The sequence below is a fragment of the Astatotilapia calliptera genome, chromosome 7 (genome assembly GCF_964374335.1).
Source record: "Astatotilapia calliptera chromosome 7, fAstCal68.1, whole genome shotgun sequence".
NCBI classification, from domain to species: Eukaryota; Metazoa; Chordata; class Actinopteri; order Cichliformes; family Cichlidae; genus Astatotilapia; species Astatotilapia calliptera.
In genome coordinates, this window is record NC_137428.1 from 7,692,237 (window position 1) to 7,711,807 (window position 19,571).

At 40.8% G+C, this 19,571-nt stretch overlaps 1 protein-coding gene across 2 annotated transcripts in view; it reads right to left on the minus strand.

The window, feature by feature from the left end:
- Positions 1-19,571, minus strand: part of vcanb (versican b) — a 35,274-nt gene that overhangs the window by 5,725 nt on the left and 9,978 nt on the right. For both annotated transcript variants that reach the window (XM_026172694.2, XM_026172693.2), the window contains exons 7-13: positions 16,315-17,019; positions 11,757-11,890; positions 10,156-11,479; positions 8,880-8,993; positions 8,663-8,776; positions 3,994-4,152; positions 3,251-3,333 (exon numbers count right to left, since the gene is read on the minus strand). In XM_026172694.2, coding sequence (XP_026028479.2) covers positions 3,251-3,333; positions 3,994-4,152; positions 8,663-8,776; positions 8,880-8,993; positions 10,156-11,479; positions 11,757-11,890; positions 16,315-17,019 — 2,633 coding nt within the window. The remainder of the gene's footprint in view (positions 1-3,250; positions 3,334-3,993; positions 4,153-8,662; positions 8,777-8,879; positions 8,994-10,155; positions 11,480-11,756; positions 11,891-16,314; positions 17,020-19,571) is intronic.

Sequence of the window (19,571 nt, forward strand, 5' to 3'; positions counted from 1 at the left end):
CAAGTTAGAATCTTAGTGGCCTCAAACTCAAATTCGAAGTCAGGTTTTCTGAAAAACTTGTCAATGCGATAACTCAAAAATTAGGTAATGTAGGATTTTGAAACTGCTGGATGGTTAAGGGGCAGCACTGGCTGTTGCCAGTATTTTTCTCATTAATGTCCTCTTTACGATCGTAGCTACTGATAGCTGTATCTACTTATGGACAACTTATGGACAATATCTCTTTTGTGAATATAGACTATGAAGTCCCCACCTATCCTCTTCAGAAGGCAGTCAATACTCATCACATGTGACTGGATGTAATTCATAAAATATACAGACAGTGGTGCTGCAGAGACAAAAAACAACAGGCCTAAACAAACCCAAGGTTGTGTGGCCTTATATACCAGACGAAATACACAAAAAGTTCATTTTTGTTCATTTTATACTGTATATCTACTGCACGCACTTAACATGGTGTATGGCTCCGATTTGACCCCATTCAGGGTGTGTCTGTATTAAGAATGATAACACATGACACAGTCCTCCCTCTTCAGGATCAGATTTCAATTTTCTTGCTCTGAGTTTCCAGCAGATGAACCATGTGTTTGAGATTGTGTCATCACTGCCTACAACTGCTACATCACATGAACATTTTGCCCCGAATAAGGTTTATTGCCAATTTAAATTCAATTCAATTTTATTTATATATCACCAAAGGTGCTTTATATTAAAAGGTAAAGACTACAATAATATAGAGAAACCCCAACAATCAGATGCCCCTTTATGAGCAAGTGCTTTAGCAACAGTGGGAAGGAAAAACTCTCTTTTAATAGGAAAAATCCTCCACCAGGACCAGCTTCAGGGAAGGGTGGCCAGAGTAGTAATAATAACTAATGCAAAATGGTTTATAAACACATAGTGAGTGATAAAAGATCAGTGAAGAAGAAACGCTCAGTGCATGATGAGAAGCCCCATAGTAGCCTGAATCTTCTCTTAGCTGTGGGATAACTTTGGCGGGTTCAGGGTCAACTGAGCCAAACTTCACTATATGCTTTGTCAAAAAGGAAAGTTTTAAGCCTAATGTTAAAAGTGTCTGTCTCCCGAATCCAAACTAGATGCTGGTTCCACAGAAGAGGGGCCTGAAAGCTCAACACTCTGTCTCCTATTCTACTTTAAATATCCACAAGACAGCTGCCTGAGAGCAAAGTGCTCTAATGGGGTGATATGGTACTATAACGGTCTTTAAGATAAGATGGAGCCTGATTATACAAGACCTTGTATATGAGGAGCAGGATTTTAAATTTGATTCTGGATCTACAAGGGAGCCAATGAAGGGAAGCAAATATAGGAGAAATATGCTCTCACTTTCTAGTCCCTGTCAGTAGCCTTGTTGCCGCGCTGAAGGCTTTTCAGGGAGTTTTTAGGGCCTCCTGATAATAACAAATTACAGTAGTCCAGCATAGAAGTAATAAATGCATGAACTAGATTTTCAGCATCACTTTGAAACAGGATGTTTCAAATTTTAGAGATACTGCGCAAATGGAAGAAAGCAGTCCTGCAAAGTTGCTTAATATGCGCATTGAAGTACATATGCTGGTCAAAAATGACTCCAAGAATTCTCACAGTGGAGGCCAAGGTAATGGCATCTAGTGTAAGTGTAAGATATCATATTTCTAAGATATTTATGGCCGAGTAAAATAACATCAGTTTTATCTGAATTTAGAAGAAGGAAATTAATCATCCACATCATTATATCTTTAAGATATAATCTCTATTCCTAGAGATTAACTCAAGTGATCTTAACCCAGCTTTTTAAGTAGCTTTTTAAGTAGTGGTTTAATTACTGCCAGCTTGAACGCCTGTGGGACATAACCCATTAAAAGAGAGAGGCTGATGATATTTAAGATTGAAATCTTACTGCACCTGGTATTCCCAGATTGTACTGTACTAACCAGAGATCAGGCATGCTCAGAGTGGTACAGCAGCAAGTTAAATATAGCAACAGGTCGTAAACTTGACTGAGGATAAAATCAGCAACTTAGAGATGCAGAAGTAAAGATGGGCAGAGGTTCCCCAATCTGCAAAAAAAAAACCCACACACACACACACACACACACACACAAAAACTGTCTACTAATTGTGGAACATTTTCTGAATAATTTTCTTCAATGAAGAAAAAAAGTAGGCCTCAATATTTCATCAGCTACAGTTCATAATATCATCATCTCTGCCTTCACGGGACAAGGCTGAAAATCAATCTGGGCCCTCAGGTGGCACAGCATTAAAAACAGGCATGATTCTGTCATTGGACTCGTGTTTTTTGAAGTCAAACAACATTCTGAAAGGTACAGTGTCTGAGAACATCTGAACCCCAACATATTTTCCACTGAAAATCAAAGAAATCTACCTGAACCTGTAGGCTCCATAACAGATTAGCAAACCACGTCTGGTTCTACTTGCACAGTAGAATGAATAAGAATATCAAAAATGAATAAAGATCATGGAATGAATCTTGAGGCCCAATCTGGCCCAAGTCCAGTTCGGTTCCAGTCATTCCCCACTTCATCTGGTTCTGATCTATTTTGGATTCGTTCATGTAAAATGGTTCATCTTGAAACTGTACTGAAATAAGCCTGACTAATGTAGATAGTAGACAGCTCCCTAAGAGCCGAGACATTTCTTGTAACGTGTTTGCTCTACATTTATTAAAGACTTGGAAAGCTGCCATGTGTTTTTCTTTCTTTCAGTTAAATGTGAAACTATTATACTCTGGCTATTAACAGTACCTTAATAAAACACCTCTGCTACTGCTATATGAGAGCCATCATGTATCATTGAAGGCTGATTTTAAATCAAATTGCAAATGGTTACACTGGGGAACAATATGGTAAATGGCCTGTATAGCGCTTTACTAGTCCCTAAGGACCCCAAAGTGCTTTACACACACAGTCATCCACACATTCACACACTGGTGATGGCAAGCTACATTGTAGCCACAGCCACTCTGGGGCACACTGACAGAGGCGAGGCTGCCAGACACTGGCGCCACCGGGCCCTCTGACCACCACCAGTAGGCAACGGGTGAAGTGTCTTGCCCAAGGACACAACGACCGAGACTGTCCGAGCCGGGGCTCGAACCGGCAACCTTCCGATTACAAGGCGAACTCCCAACTCTTGAGTCACGATCGCCCCACGATCAATAATCATTGATGTCTGTAAATCTAACTATATCCATAGCCACTTATCTTATCAATAGTGCTTATCTTACCATTGGTCTGCCATCAGTCCATCTGAAGTCTCTCTCAAACATCTTATCATTCAGGCCAATCCACTGGTAGTCACTTCCTAGATCTGCAGGGAAAAAGCACGATGCAGTGAGTCCGAGATCATTTTACCGAAGCAGAACCTGATCAATACCAAACAAAGCATTTTGGAGAGGAGTGTAAACAGACAACAAAGAATTATGGTGAAGCACCGTTGAGCTCAGTGTCAGTAGCTTCACCAGAGTTTACTTGCAGCTCCATCACTATTCTCAGACTGATTTCTGTAGTAGAGCAGTGACTGCAAATCGTGTAGCATTTGCTTGCGTTTTCAAATTTGGTAAAATTATTATTTATCATCAAAGTTTCATTGTTTGCTTGTTTGTTTTTTTACATACATTCGTTGTGAATGAAACCCAAAGACATGTTGAAATCAATGCAATCAAATAACAAAGCAGCTACTCAAAATGTAACTAATGTTTTAGGTAGCCATTTCTACTGTATTTTCAAAAATATGATCAGATTTAGTTTTAGACCGTCCAACCAAAAGTAGTCTGGACGAGTGGTTGACCACAAACAACAAAGTTGTGCTGCTAGCACGGCCAAAAACTGTTTCATTTATGATATGCATTTTTAGTATTTGTACCCCGAAGGACTTTTTCACAGACTCTCTAGACCCATAATTCCTTATACTGTCGACTGATAGTATAAGGAACATTTTAGACACCTCATCGAAACAACACAAACTTACTATTGACAAAAATTTGCTCCTCATGCGACAGGATGCTGGTCAGGTGGGCTCCGTGTATCCGACATTCCCTCTCTGCAGCGTCCCAGGTCCGACGGTGTGTAAAGTGCTTGTAGCAGTGAGATTGAAACTTCTTCCAACCAAAACCACACATCTCAATGTCTGCAGAAAGAGAAAAACAAAATGTGAAAGAACCATCAAACGAGGTGGAAAAAATATTTCATATGATATACACTTTATCTTGACTTCTTGTGTTGGTGCAGAATTAAAAATGTGGTATGTATGTGGCTATATCATAACTAATGACAAGTCCCTACTTATCTTTAAGGCAATAAAACAAAATCCACATACTGAAATATCAAATTTAGGACATGCCAGGAGCTTCGGTTAACAACTACATCAAATAGGCTCTCAGAATGTTTGTTTCTACTGTCATTAACTATGAACAGGTTCACTGAAACTGCACTCCTGAAGACTTAAAACCATAGCCATGTTTGATAAAGCTACATTTAATCTGGCGGCAGATGCCGTGCTTGCAATCTGAATGTCAACCTGCCTGTATCCGAGGGATGCCCTTCTATTAGATTAACAGGTAAGAGACTTATCCTACACACCTACAGCCAGTCTAGAATCTTCAATTCACCAAACGTTGTGCATTTCGTAGGACTAAACTCCAAGGACTTAGCTTTAATATACAGATGTTACAATAGAAATTAACACCATGGGTTAACCCAAAAAACTGTGAACCACTGTTGTGATAGCCAGTATCTCTGACTAGGGTTCTTGGTTTTATTAGGCCAGCTAACAAAGACTATGTACACCTGTTTCATAGTACACCTCTCATTTCTGAATTAAATACCACGTTCTGACTGATTATTGTGACAGATCACCTGAATCCCTTTTGGCATCTTTTAACAGCTACTTTCATCAGGATAATGCAGAAAGAAATTGTTTGGCAAATCAATTTAATGAAGAAAATTAATTTAGTGGCTTTCAGTGGCCTTCTGAGCAACTAGATCACTGACTGGAAATAAAATGTTAGATAGTGACTTCAGCTTTGGTTGGTGAGGTCGCATTGTAAAGCCTTGAGCTGAGCACGTTCTTTTGGTGTTATAAAACCAGGTTTGACACTGCATGCCTTATCACAGCTTATCACGTGGTAGTGTCAGTCGAAAGCAAACTAATCCAAGTCACCTCTCCTTGTGATGGATCCTAGTGTATTCAATAACACTTAAAAGCTGTGACTGAGATCTTAAACTAATCAATAAAGTGTTTACCAAGATCACAACTCAAAGGAGGAAAAGACTTCTATAGAACCTGTCACAGTATGCGGCACCACACTGTATGAATTTGCGAAGAGGACCCAAAATATAGACACCAACGAACTTGGACCAAAACTTGAATATTAACAAAAGGCGAGCGGGAAGTGGAAGCACAGGAGGAAACAGCTGCCACTAATCTGACATAACGAGACAAAAGAAGCAAAACTGACTACACTGACATAGGACATAGACCTTCAAAATAAAACAGGAAACTGAACGGAAAGCAGACATGACAATACAACTTCACAACAAGGACAAGAAGACAAGAAACATGACAGACTAACACCAAAGACCTAAGTGAAACATAAATAAACTAAAGGCAACCAAAAGATAATCCAATTACTCAACATAATAAAGGAATAACTTAAGAACTCAAAACGTAAACTGAAAACGCTGGGTCAGAGACCCAGGATCGTGACAGAACCAACCTTTTTGCTCTTGCAGACATCACCATTAGAAAGACCACAGGTGCAAATCAGTGTTTATACAGTATGGTCTATGGACCTGATACTACACAGGTTCTGATACAGCAGGACAGCAGCACTAATTTGACGATGAAAATAAAAACCGTATAAACTAAACAAACATAGTGGCAGAACACACAAAACTGAGAGAGATCATGACAATGAGCAGAGGCAAACAAGGGAACAGACCACAGGTGGGGATCGAGCTGAACATGGTCTAACTAACGAGACGGGGAACGAAAACAGAACATGCTGCAAACAGGACAGAAGACTATCAAAGTAAAACAGGAAGTATGAGAAACACACTGAGATGCAGACTGACTAAATACAAGGAACAGAGGGAGCAAGAGACAGAGGCACCACTGGGAAAGAAGCGAATAAACATGGAGACGGAGGCGAGACTATGGAGACACCGAACAAGGGATAGAACTTAAAATACATAACAGACATGGACTACACACGGAGGCATAACCGAGAAACAGACAAATTGAGCATTGAGACAGGACTGATTTCAAAGAGGGATACGACTACCGGAAACTAGACACAATATGACAGGAGGAGGGAAAATGTAAGGCTAGATAACAAATGAAAACCTAGCAATCAAAACTATAACAACCAAAACTAGGATCATGACAATAAAGAGCTGAAGCTGTCTGAGAGCAAAGGGAAGCTTCAACCAGCATTAGTATGCGGTTTCTACTAAACAGACTGTAAGACACAATATCTCTTACTATGAATAAGTGCCTTTTTTCAAACTTCATGTGGCATATTCAAGAAAATGTTTAGACTTTGCTGCTTCGTAACCACATTTTACCCACTCCTTAGGTGTTAATGTGTAGCTAATCGAACTTCTGTCTAAAAGTAGCTATACTACATTTCCCTGGTTGCCTATCACTGCCTTCTAGTACACTTCATAATCTGGAATCAGATTTTCATTTGTTGATGAAGTTACATGTTGTTTTGGAAACATGCTGTTGTAACGGTGAAGCTAACAGCAACACAACAGCTCTGAATTTTATTTCTGTGCTCTGGCCAGAGACGGTGAGAGAGAAAGAGAGGCACAGAGAGAGCTGAGGTCCAGCTGGGGAGTGAAAGCCCCTCACTGAATGAGCTCAGCAACACACAGTTGGACTTCATTAAGTCTCACAAACATCCAGTTGTCTGCAGGTCAAGCACACAGAGACACACACAAAGAGCTCATGTATAACACACATTCAACTTCATATACAAGTCACATAATCAGCCCTTTGCTTTGTCTGACCATACAAACAATGGCTGTTTTGTATCAGTGGCACCAGAATTATACATGCCAGTAAAGTCATGATGGACAGTATCTGTCGAGTCTTTTAAGGTAGTAGCCATCATCAACTGACCTCATTTTAATCCTGCCTCTGTGCAGCTACCTGGAATGAAAGGTGAGGTCTCTAATGAATGCAGCACTATAAGCCACAGCTCTCTGTCTGCCAGTTTGAAATTAGCAGAGTGGTCAGTTGAGTATGAAACATAGCATCACTCAGCATCACCCAGGATATTAAGCCCAGCCTGAAAAAACTGAAGCAGTATTGTCAGTATTGATTCAATTCCACACGCAGCTGCAAAAGCTTTCTGGAAAAATAGAGGGCAATTATCTTTCTTCCCTCATTCTTTCCATTGGCAAAAAGCTGCAAGAGGACAGCTGTGTCCCTGATTTTTGAACTCTTGCATATACTAGGAAGGAAAAATAAGCAGTAAACAGTCCATAATTTATGTCTGAGTGTCTACATTTAGCTTTACACACTGTATTCATCATTCAAATAGATACGCCCTGCAAACTGGGAATTCTTATAGCACCAATGTCTCTATTTTTTCCACAAGACCCCAACAATGCTGACTTGGATAAGCAGAACAAAATGCAAATTTCCTCAGGAGTGTAGGTACCACAATATTAAGCGCAAAGGATGTTTGGAAGAAAGCCGCTTCTCTCCAAAAAGAAGATGTTGGCATGGCTTAGCTTTGCAGAGCTAAATTTGAACAACAAAACCAAAATGGAGATGTTTGACCATAATAAGAGCAGCATGTTTGGAGTAAACCAAACAGCCTAAACACCTCAGACCAACTGTCAGCACAGTGGTGGAGCGATGATGATTTGAGCACCTTGCAGTCACTGAGTGGAGCATCTTCTGCTTGGCACACACCCTTCTCCAGGTCCCAGTGTCACTGAACTAGCGAGTGGAGTGGCACACCACACTACACCTCCGCTACATTTTTGTTAAATAAATAATAGCACATAATATGTAATTTGTTCTTGTTCATCTGTGGTTGTATTTAACTCATTTCAAGACTTGCTAAGGACCAAATAACTTTTTAAATATCCTGATATATACTGTGAAACCTCAGAATTGACAGATCCAGTTGTTGTACTTTTATTCTACAATGACTGCATATGAATACATTAAGTAGTGTATAATGTATGACTCCAAACCATTAATAGACTGAGTAAAATAATTTAAGCAAGCAAATAAAAGCGGAATTTAGTTAAATGGCTTCTTATCATGACTACATGATACAAAAGAAAAACTATGGGGCCTCATTCTGAAACCAAACATTTTGCTCAGAGCAGCAGAAAAAAAAACTGTTGCTGCTGAGAACTGTTTCCTTGTTTGGAAAATATTAATCCTCGGAGTCCTCTTGTGTGCCTGAGTTTTGATTATCTGCTGAGTAACGGCAGAAATATTAGTCCTACGGCTGGAACTCATCTGTTGAAGAGCCAACGCCCAAAGCTGAATGATGGCCCAAAGACCCAAACTCTGCAGTAAGTTCAGACTTACTTGAAAAGAATATATCTGAGAACTGACTTCCATAGATGAATGATTTTGACACAGTTGCTTATTAATTCTGTTTCCTGACCTTGTTCACAGAACTCTCCTTTGTAGCTCGGGAGGCAGAGACAGGTGAAGGAGTTGATCCCATCCAGGCAAGTGGCTCCATTCAGACACGGGTTAGACTGGCACTCATCAATATCTTCAGACATGCAACACAGACCAGCATTATTATACATCCACCTGTCAGGAAGGGTCAGGATGGCTTGTTAAAAGAGCACACCTGGCTCTGAGGCTCTCTGTACCTGTTTCACAGTGCCACCCGGTGTATCCAGGTGCACAGATGCAGACATTTTGTGGTCCTTTCTTGTAGCACGAGCCTCCGTTCTGACACACATTGGTTGAGCATGGCAGGAGATCTGCCAAGGAGACAATGAGAATGGAAAACGATTAAAATCATCAACATCACTAAGAGCGGTGAAACGTACTGCAGTTCAGAAAGGCTTTGCAACTCCTTATTGGCACAGCAGGGCTGTCCACGTTTGTGGTAATAGACACTCGGTTTGTTGGTGGGCTGACCTGCTCATATTAAAATATATCAGAAAATTCAACATCTGCACAAATGTTTACAAGGAACCTTCAATTGCAAACAGGACAGGCTTTTATCCTGCTGTGAATTTTTAATGCATATATTTGTAGAACCTCTCCATCTTCTAGAAAAGCGAGGCCAACAAGGGACAACTTAAATACACTGTTGCTACAAATCACATAGGCAAACCTGGAAGCTAAATGCTAAATGCTGCTTAGCCCTGCGACAGACTGGCGACCTGTCCAGTGTGTACCCTGCCTCTTGCCCTAAGAGAGCTGGGATAAGCTGCAGCCACCCTGAAAAAGGTAAGCACAAGAGAATAAATGGATAAATAAAACTAAATTGAATGTCTTGGGTTCAAGACTCTGCATTTTTAAGCTGGATTTGGTCACTTCTGGTTTGAAAAACATCACACAATGCCAAAATGTTCGTTTTGTGAAGCCATGAAGTAACCGCATTTGAACAAGCAGGTGGACTAACATGTCAGCTAAGGACAGTAAGGTCAGCTCACAGATCTGACAGTACATTATTTGTCGTATAATTTCATTAAAACTGCTAGGTCAGGCCTACCAGACACCTGCTAGCTACCTCACATCTGACTGAAATCATCATGCCCCTAAAGTTTTACAAATCCATGAGGGTGTGTTAACAATGGGTGAGTTGTTATGAAGGTGGAAACTATGTAATAATTTTTTGTGAGCAGCTATTAAGCTGTCTATTTAATACTTGATGTGCAAAGGGAAAACCTTGTATTTGGGAACTTTAAAAGTGTATTACAGACTTTTGATAGCACAAGTGGGTATTACCATTGAAAAAGCATGTTCTATCCCTTTTAACTACGGCAGAAGGCTGAGAGAGGGCTCAGCTCAAACATTATAGCTGCTGCCAAAACTGGCAAAAATGTTAAGCAGGGGAACGAAACCAAGCTGCTGTGCTGTTTAAAACAACTGAAGCAGCTATGAACCAAACCAACAACAACAGAGTTCATGTACCTGTAATGTTTATAGTGCTGGTCATGACTGAATAAGTTGTGTCCGAGCTGGTCTCAGGTTGAACTGTGGCCACTGTCTGTTCAGGCATCTGAGGTTGGGACTCCACAAAAAAGGGGGTGATGTCTTTATCATTGTCTACAAACTTCTCCTCTGCTACAGCAGTGGCAGCCGGGTCAGGGATTAGAGCCCGCTGGGGGACAGAATAGCTTTTTTGCTCAGAAGTATAAAAGGGTGAAGTAGTGGAGAGTGTGGTCTGGTCTATGTTCTCCATGGTGGACAGGTCAGCATGTTCTCTGTAAAACTGAGCGTGGATGTCAGAGGAGGCAGACGGAGACTCAGTAGCGACAGCTGGATGGCTCTTATTTTCAAAGGAGGGATGGGTAAAGGGTTTAAGTTTGCTCATTTCTGCAGTTGTGCTCTTTACATTGGTGAAGGTCACAGCTGCCATGGCTGGTGAAACAGTAATAGCGACTTCTCTGAAAAGTTCCCCAGAAGCTCCCTCCTCATCAGACAGCTGGTCTGCACCAGAGTCTGGGTCTGTAACTGCAACATCACCTGATGAAACACCAAGCACATCTGCGATTTCTGTAGGTACTGCAGGTGAAGGCTGTTGGGTATAAAGGTCATTTGAAATCATAGTGCTAAGCATGGTGCTAAGACTGGGTGTGTCTGACGGGTATACATCTTGACCTGAAGCCTCATCTTCTCCAGAGGAAGACCCTTCAAAGTCCCCAGTCTGGGCCTGCTCAGTGGTTTCCTGTGACTTTGTGTCTGGGATAAAAGTCACAACCTCTGTTCCTCCGATTTCTGTCTCATCAGTCCTCGCATCCAACTGGTGTCCGGTAGCCAGGGTGGGTATAGCACCATCTGTAGAGCCCTCCTGCATACTGCCAACCTCATCGTCTGTGGAGTTGCTTGCAGAGCCTTCCATGTCCTCATCAGTTAAGGCAACATGAGCAACATCCTTGGAAACACCAAGCAGGACTGGAGTTGATATTGTAGAGACAGGGGGAGTGTATGTGGTTGAGACTGCTGTTTCATGTGGTTCTTGAGTGTTGACTCTCATGGCATCTGTAAAAACATAAGAAACTGTGTCTGCATCCAGGCCTGAGACTGCAACATCATCTGGGTATACAGCTTGAAGATAAATGCTCTTGTCCGTGGTTTCCTGTGGAAATATCTCCCCGGTTCCAGTTTCGAAGGTAAAGGGAGTCGTGCTGATGTCTTCTTCCTCCTCTACTTCTGTCTCATTCACATTTCCAGGAGTGGCCGTCTCAAACTGATCTCCTCTGGCCTCCTCTGGCTGCTGTGGTTCAGGTGTTACCTGGATGGATTGAAACAAATTGGCTATTTTTAACAAATGAGAAAGAATGACAAAGAGCCAGTAGCTTGACTCAGACCAGATTAGACTATTTTACACATTCACGGAGAGGGCGTCTGGTTGAATGATTTGAATGAATTAGTTTGCTGAAGACACAGCTGTGTTTACTAGTAGTGATAGAAAAAAATGGGAGAACACACAAACACAGACATACATATATATGTATATTGGAGGATTAAACTAGAATTATTTAGTAGACATATCAGTGTATAGAAAGTACCTCATGTTTTCCATTGAAAAAGCTGACTATTTGTGCCATATCAATCGGAGGCACCTCAAGGGAAGTGATCTCCCCGCTGCCCTGGATACCTTTACTGGTCACAGGCTGCTTCAGGAGGTCCACGAGACGTTTCACTAGAGGCAGATGATAAGCAGCCATATAACACATCAAGGCAAAAAACAAAAAAAGAAAAGAAAAACAAGCAACAAGTGTTATGATTTTATTCCTTACTTAAAGTGCAATGTCAGTACCAGGCCACAGCCTCTTGGGAAAAATCAAATAAATCACCATACAGCCTCTATGTTAAAATGACTAACTTTAGAGCAAATTTAAAATGGTTTGCAGCCTGGTAGAAAAGTTTTGCTTATTATAATTAAACTAGATCATCATGGTATTGTAGCATAAAGTCATGTATAATGAAGGCCTCAGAAACACAGGTCTAGAGACGGGTCAGTCATGAACTAGCAACCAGCAGTTGAGAGGAAAAACACATGTTCCTAGGCAGGTTGCTGGCAGTTTATGTGAAACTGATTGCTAAAGCCCCACTCACACTGGCTAAAGATCAGTCAGTGATCCCGAACAACAGGTGACATTCTGGTGGTTTCGTCGTAGTTAAGTGTGCTCTTGAGCGAGGGAATCACAGACAGCAGAAAAAAAGATGGATGTATCCACCACAACATCATATGTTGTTATGTTAAGTTCTGTTATAATGCCTCAAGCTAGACATTTTTGCTGCCTTAAACTTTTAAAACTCAAGACCAAGGGTCAGATTTGACTGTGATACTGACAGACATGCAGTTATAGTTAGAATCAAGGTAGCCAGTTTTAAAGCATATCTTGCTTACTAAGCTTTAAAAATCAATGTGATCGAGACCATAGACTCATCAGAAGAGTTTGTACTACATTCACAAAATCCAGCCAGGGTGGCTTCACCACAGACTACAATACATTCGGAAATCTTGGTTTGCCATCAGAATCCAAGCTTAAAGGCTTCACTTCGAAGACACACTAGCTATGGTGATCTTTTCATCGTAAACCTGCAGAGGTTTTTATATTTTTAATTTTTTAATATTCCTGATGACGTTTCTTCACCTTAACATCAGTAAAGCATTTGAAAGCAGAGCTTTTGCATTGTGGTACTGCAACTTCAGTGAAGGATCTAAGATCTTACAGCTCTGGCAAAAACCCACAGTAGCGCATTTCTGATATTTGTTAAAATGAGCCGAAGAGCATATTTGGATGGTTAACAGTTAAAAGTATGAGTTTCCTATAATTAAGGTCAGTCTGTGCCAGCGGCTTCTCTCAAACAATGCATGCTTGTGTCTCTTCATTAAGACCTAGTGGTACACATGGAAGCTATACAGAGGGGAAGCAGAGTATGCAAATGTATACAGAGTCATAACAGAGAACTTACAGACCTTAAATTGTCTAAATATGTACAAAACTTCAACAGAAAAAAACAGTTGACCAAGAAGCATGCTGTTACTGTTAAGTGACTAGTTAATTGGTCCATGTCAACCTCTGTGTCACTCTGAACTTGACACCACATGAAGAAGTCATTCTTCATTGTAACACTCAATGGTTCAACTTTCCTAATTTCCTGAGGATATGAACTGAGAGCCTCATGTGATGGTATATTACACATGTAACAGAACAGGCCTTCATCATTTTAATAACAAACACAACTTCTGGAAGATGGTACCACTTGGCTAAGGGTAGCAAACACATATGCACTGTAATCTGAATCAATGATTATTAGGCTCTGGGCAGACAGGGCCTCTCTCTTGTCAAGTGCTATTAACCATTTCCAGGCACAAAATATGCCAAAACAAAGATCTGAGCAAGCTGGTGAAAATACATTGTCTTTGTTTTACTGCTGTAAACCCCACTGCATTCACTGCAAATCACGCCCTACATCTCACATTTGTCAGCAAGTGATTTTAATTTTTTAATTATAAATATGTACTTTTGATATGGTTGTAATTCGAACGGAGAAATTTCTCTTCTCTCCAGAGAACCTAGATTAAAGACACAACACAGGACCTACTGTGGCCATATCCAGCCTAATCAGAAGGGGGGGAAATAACATGACTGTCTGCCAGTTCTTGGTTAGCCTGTTTAATGTAATCAAACATTGGTGGTAATGGTGCTAATTCAAACGAATTAAGAGAAAATGAAGTGTAGAATATAGGGATTGTTTGAGAACTTGTTAATTTTAGCAACTCAAACTGTTCCCTGGAGAAAAGATTATTACAGTCCAGTATTTGTGGTTTATTGGCAACTCTTTGTGCAGAAATCCTGATGGGAAAGTTGAAGACCAAACTCTGTAGGCATGTCTAAAGCCAGCAGAGACTGATCACCTATGTCTAAAGCCAGCAGACTAATCACTCCATCAGACCTCCACTGTCTCTTTGCGTGTGAGTGAAAAGAAAAGAAAGTGTTCAGAAAGACTGTTGATATACAGTGTTTGTCTTTTGCCGAACCCATCCTGTTTTTTCCAGTGCTGTGGTGTGTTTACAGTGTGTTTAACTACAAACTGGCTGCACAGCAATGACTGACTTCATTTCCACATCTGGCTCTACAAATACAGCATGTTTTGTGTGAAAATGTGTGAGCATATAAAAAAAAGGTTGCACACCATGAGCTGTGTCCTTTGCCATTTTACACATGAAGTTCTTACTACAAATTGTTGATAGAATCGGGTCAGTCTACAGTTTGTTTCAGTGTTATTTCACTGCTGCAATGGATGCTGCCTCGGTATAACATGCAGTAGACAGGAGAGCCACTTGCAAGGTGCCATTTCACCCCAATTGGTCGTGACAGATGGCCGCCCCTCCCTGAGCCTGGTTCTGTTGTTCTGGGTTTTTTTCCTGTATGTATTATTTTAGGGTCTACCTTACGACATAAAGCCTTGAGGCAACTGTTGTTGTGATTTGGCGCTGTGTAAATAACATTGAATTGAATTATCTGCACTGTTATCACAGTGCTGCAAATCAGTGTGCTTACATTCAAGATTTCTCAATCATTTTAAAGCTGTGTCGACACTTATGTTTACACATAAACCTCTTTAGACTAGTATTTAGACAAGTTCAAGGCTGTGGTGTATGTGGCTCCACTGAGACAACAAAATCAGCTGTTCTTCAGTCCTCGACAGCACAACATAACAAACATAAAGTAATTCCCAAGATAAATGTTCTCAGCCAAAGCCTTTTACAAGATTCAGGAGGGCACATTGCACCACATGTTAGATAATAATCTTTTTATTGCCAATGGTGAAATTTTCCCACTCTGGAGGTCTACCTCTACAGCCCCCATACTGGGGGCTTTAACCCTTTACAGCCGATCGGAGCGGGCACGCTCTGTTTTGCGTAACTATTTTTAAATCCCGGTAGCTCTGCAACCAAGTAAGCTAGCGCAATAATTTCTTTTGCATATGAAACTGGAGGAGTTGTACTTACATCTTATGCCATCAGCTTGTCCTAGGTCACAGTTTCCTTCCACATATAGCTTTGCAAAAACTGCATAAAAATCACTTGCAGCAACAAAAACATGATATTCCAGAAACACGCTTCGCCGATCCATCAGCTGTTTGTAACACTTCCTACGTCCATCAGCGCGAACTATCACATGACCGCATGACCTGCCCGAAACCGGAAGTGACGTCATTTTGCGGAAATGTAGTTTTTTACGATCGGGGCCTTATGAGCTTGTGTTTTACTTGTTATGTGTTTTAAAAAGTTATGTTTGACTTTATTACTTTCTGTGTCGTTTCTGGGATGCTTAAGACTCATATTGCACTGCTGGAAATAGTTTATTTTGATGCATATGCTGTTATTTTGCAAATTTGCACTATAATATTTATTTTCGTTTTTCCTGCAGTATATAAAAATTGGTGTATTTCAAAAATAAAACTATGAAGACACTTAAAATAAATTTCCTGTGGTGGGAAACTAGTTTGTGTAACTTTTTTGTATTTACAGTTTTGAGGGATAAGCCTCTTAAATTTCTCTAACTAGAAATATATGTTAAAAAAACAAAAACGATTTTCAATTTTTTTGTAGTTTATTGCACTTTTTTGCAATTTATGTAATTACTATGCACCTAATGCAGACATATTATTAAAGTTTGGGCTATAATGGTTGTATTGATGTATAGCAACTTGAAATGCTCCCAAAAATGGCTCCACAGCATGTAAAAATATAATATAAGCTCTGGCGAACTTGGTTCTATGGTAGGTCTTAAAGGGTTAAATGCCAGCTGGCTTCCAGTTAATATGTTCTGTCGTGGGATAGATTATTATTTAAATCACGCCAAGAAAAAAAGACATGTTTTGGCATGGACATATGTGTGTTTTTGTCATCATACTTCTCCTTCTTTCTAGAGAACGATGCTTACATGACATGCTAACATGTACTTATTATTTTTGCCAGTACTTCCAACCAAATTTTCAACACAGTACTGGCATCTATATGCCATTTCTCTTAATGCTTTCCAGGGCCTAACAGTATGACTTAAATTACTACATGACTTATTTAAAACCCCACCCCACCCAGCTCACCTGATTCTGACCCATTGGTGCTTTGCACATCGACAATGATGAGATGGATAGGAGGTTTTGCTGATGTCGTCTCAGGAATGTCTAGAGACTTCTCATGGTCAAATATCGTTTGAGCTCTAATGGTGTAATCCTCTTTGAAAACAACTGCAGGTTGTTCCTCCACTTCAGTAGTCCCAGCTGCGATGTCTGGCTTTGGTGTAAGGATCTCTGATGGAACTGGGTGTGCAGCGGCGTCTTCAACTGATGACGTTTCAACCCGTGCACTGATGTCCTGAAGTTTACTAGGCCTTGATGTGATCTCCGGGGTTGCTGTTGCTCCTACCTCAGACCCACCAGAGTTGCCCTGGCTGCTGCTTTCTTCCCCTCTGCCACTGGTCTCACCCCCGCCCGGTCCTGCCTGATCTAATTGGGAGATGTCCAGACGTGGAGGCTGAGTGCGGGAGGTGGGTAATGGAGGCAGCTGCAAGATATCTCCTGATACAAGCTCTTGTGAAGTGGTAGTAAGAGTTGCAGAGGCTGTGGTGTGTGTAGAAGTAAGTGGGCTGTCTGTGGGTGAATGTCCAACAGGTTCTGGTCCTTTTCCTTGGATTTCAGCTCTTTCAACGTGTGAAGCTATTGTTGCATGGGGACTATATGTAGGGATGTCAGGTTTGTACACAATTGGAGTCATCAGGGAACTCGTAGTTGTTGGCTCTTCCAGTCTAACTGTAAAAGAGGGGAACACAGGAGCAAGACAAGAATTTAGAAGTGGGTCCTACAAAGAGCTCGGCAGTTAAGAAGTGCTGCCCAACTGCAACTCTGTTAATGAAAAAGGCATAATTTTTTCTTAGTCACTACAAAAAAAATAATTGCAAAACACATAATACTAATGTAAGGAAGCAACATTTTCACTAAAACTAGCCATATTCACAAGTCTTTCTTTATATCAAATGTGGTGGCAGCAAGAGGCGCTCCCTACTGGTTTGAATCACTGCAAGGGCCTAACAACACCAGTGCTGTCAGTGCAATCATTCTCATTTCCTCCTTTCTTTCTTTTCCATTTGTCCATGTTATTGTCAGTCATTCAGAAACAAATGCTAGGAAGGAAGAAGTGTTAGTGATCAACGTAGCAGTGAGTTACGAATGAGTATTTGCGAAAATCCTATTGTAAAGCTGGCATATACAGGGAGTGCAGAATTATTAGGCAAATGAGTATTTTGTCCACATCATCCTCTTCATGCATGTTGTCTTACTCCAAGCTTTATAGGCTCCAAAGCCTACTACCAATTAAGCATATTAGGTGATGTGCATCTCTGTAATGAGAAGGGGTGTGGTCTAATGACATCAACACCCTATATCAGTTGTGCATAATTATTAGGCAACGTCCTTTCCTTTGGCAAAATGGGTCAAAAGAAGGACTTGACAGGCTCAGAAAAGTCAAAAATTGTGAGATATCTTGCAGAGGGATGCAGCAGTCTCAAAATTGCAAAGCTTCTGAAGCGTGATCATCGAACAATCAAGCGTTTCATTCAAAATAGTCAACAGGGTCGCAAGAAGCGTGTGGAAAAACCAAGGCGCAAAATAACTGCCCATGAACTGAGAAAAGTCAAGCGTGCAGCTGCCAAGATGCCACTTGCCACCAGTTTGGCCATATTTCAGAGCTGCAACATCACTGGAGTGCCCAAAAGCACAAGGTGTGCAATACTCAGAGACATGGCCAAGGTAAGAAAGGCTGAAAGACGACCACCACTGAACAAGACACACAAGCTGAAACGTCAAGACTGGGCCAAGAAATATCTCAAGACTGATTTTTCTAAGGTTTTATGGACTGATGAAATGAGAGTGAGTCTTGATGGGCCAGATGGATGGGCCCGTGGCTGGATTGGTAAAGGGCAGAGAGCTCCAGTCCGACTCAGACACCAGCAAGGTGGAGGTGGAGTACTGGTTTGGGCTGGTATCATCAAAGATGAGCTTGTGGGGCCTTTTCGGGTTGAGGATGGAGTCAAGCTCAACTCCCAGTCCTACTGCCAGTTTCTGGAAGACACCTTCTTCAAGCAGTGGTACAGGAAGAAGTCTGCATCCTTCAAGAAAAACATGATTTTCATGCAGGACAATGCTCCATCACACGCGTCCAAGTACTCCACAGCGTGGCTGGCAAGAAAGGGTATAAAAGAAGAAAAACTAATGACATGGCCACCTTGTTCACCTGATCTGAACCCCATTGAGAACCTGTGGTCCATCATCAAATGTGAGATTTACAAGGAGGGAAAACAGTACACCTCTCTGAACAGTGTCTGGGAGGCTGTGGTTGCTGCTGCACGCAATGTTGATGGTGAACAGATCAAAACACTGACAGAATCCATGGATGGCAGGCTTTTGAGTGTCTTTGCAAAGAAAGGTGGCTATATTGGTCGCTGATTTGTTTTTGTTTTGTTTTTGAATGTCAGAAATGTATATTTGTGAATGTGGAGATGTTATATTGGTTTCACTGGTAAAAAGAAATAATTGAAATGGGTATATATTTGTTTTTTGTTAAGTTGCCTAATAATTATGCACAGTAATAGTCACCTGCACACACAGATATCCCCCTAAAATAGCTAAAACTAAAAACAAACTAAAAACTACTTCCAAAAACATTCAGCTTTGATATTAAAGAGTTTGGGTTCATTGAGAACATGGTTGTTGTTCAATAATAAAATTATTCCTCAAAAATACAACTTGCCTAATAATTCTGCACTCCCTGTAATGTAAAGAATGATTAGGTAGAAAATAAACCCGTCTGCTTTGGAAAATAAGACACAGCACCGGCAGTGGGAAAATGTGGAAAACTATGAGTGCGTTAAAAACCATTTAGCCAAGCAAGCAACATTTATACTGAGTGAAAAATGTTCACAGAATGAAATCAGCAAAACCAATGAGTCATTAAATAAAGAAACAGGAGTCTGGGAAGCTGTCAGACGGCAGCTAGCACACAGCAAGCTATAAAAGGAAATGCAGCAGATTGATTGCTGATTTTGGAAACATTAAGTCACCTGTCAAGAATGAAGCTGTTTCAGTCCCCAGAAAAAATAGCACACCCTCAAGACATAATAAAAATTATCTTAAAATTGGTTAAATACAACCTCAGATAAAGAACAAAAACATGACTTATTACACCGTATCAACTGAGGCAAAATACAGAAAGTGTGTGAAAAACTACGTAAAATTCTGTGTTTCCACGGGACTTAAGCTGCTAACCAAATTCACTTGATTATCTGATCATCAGTAAGTGTGAACAC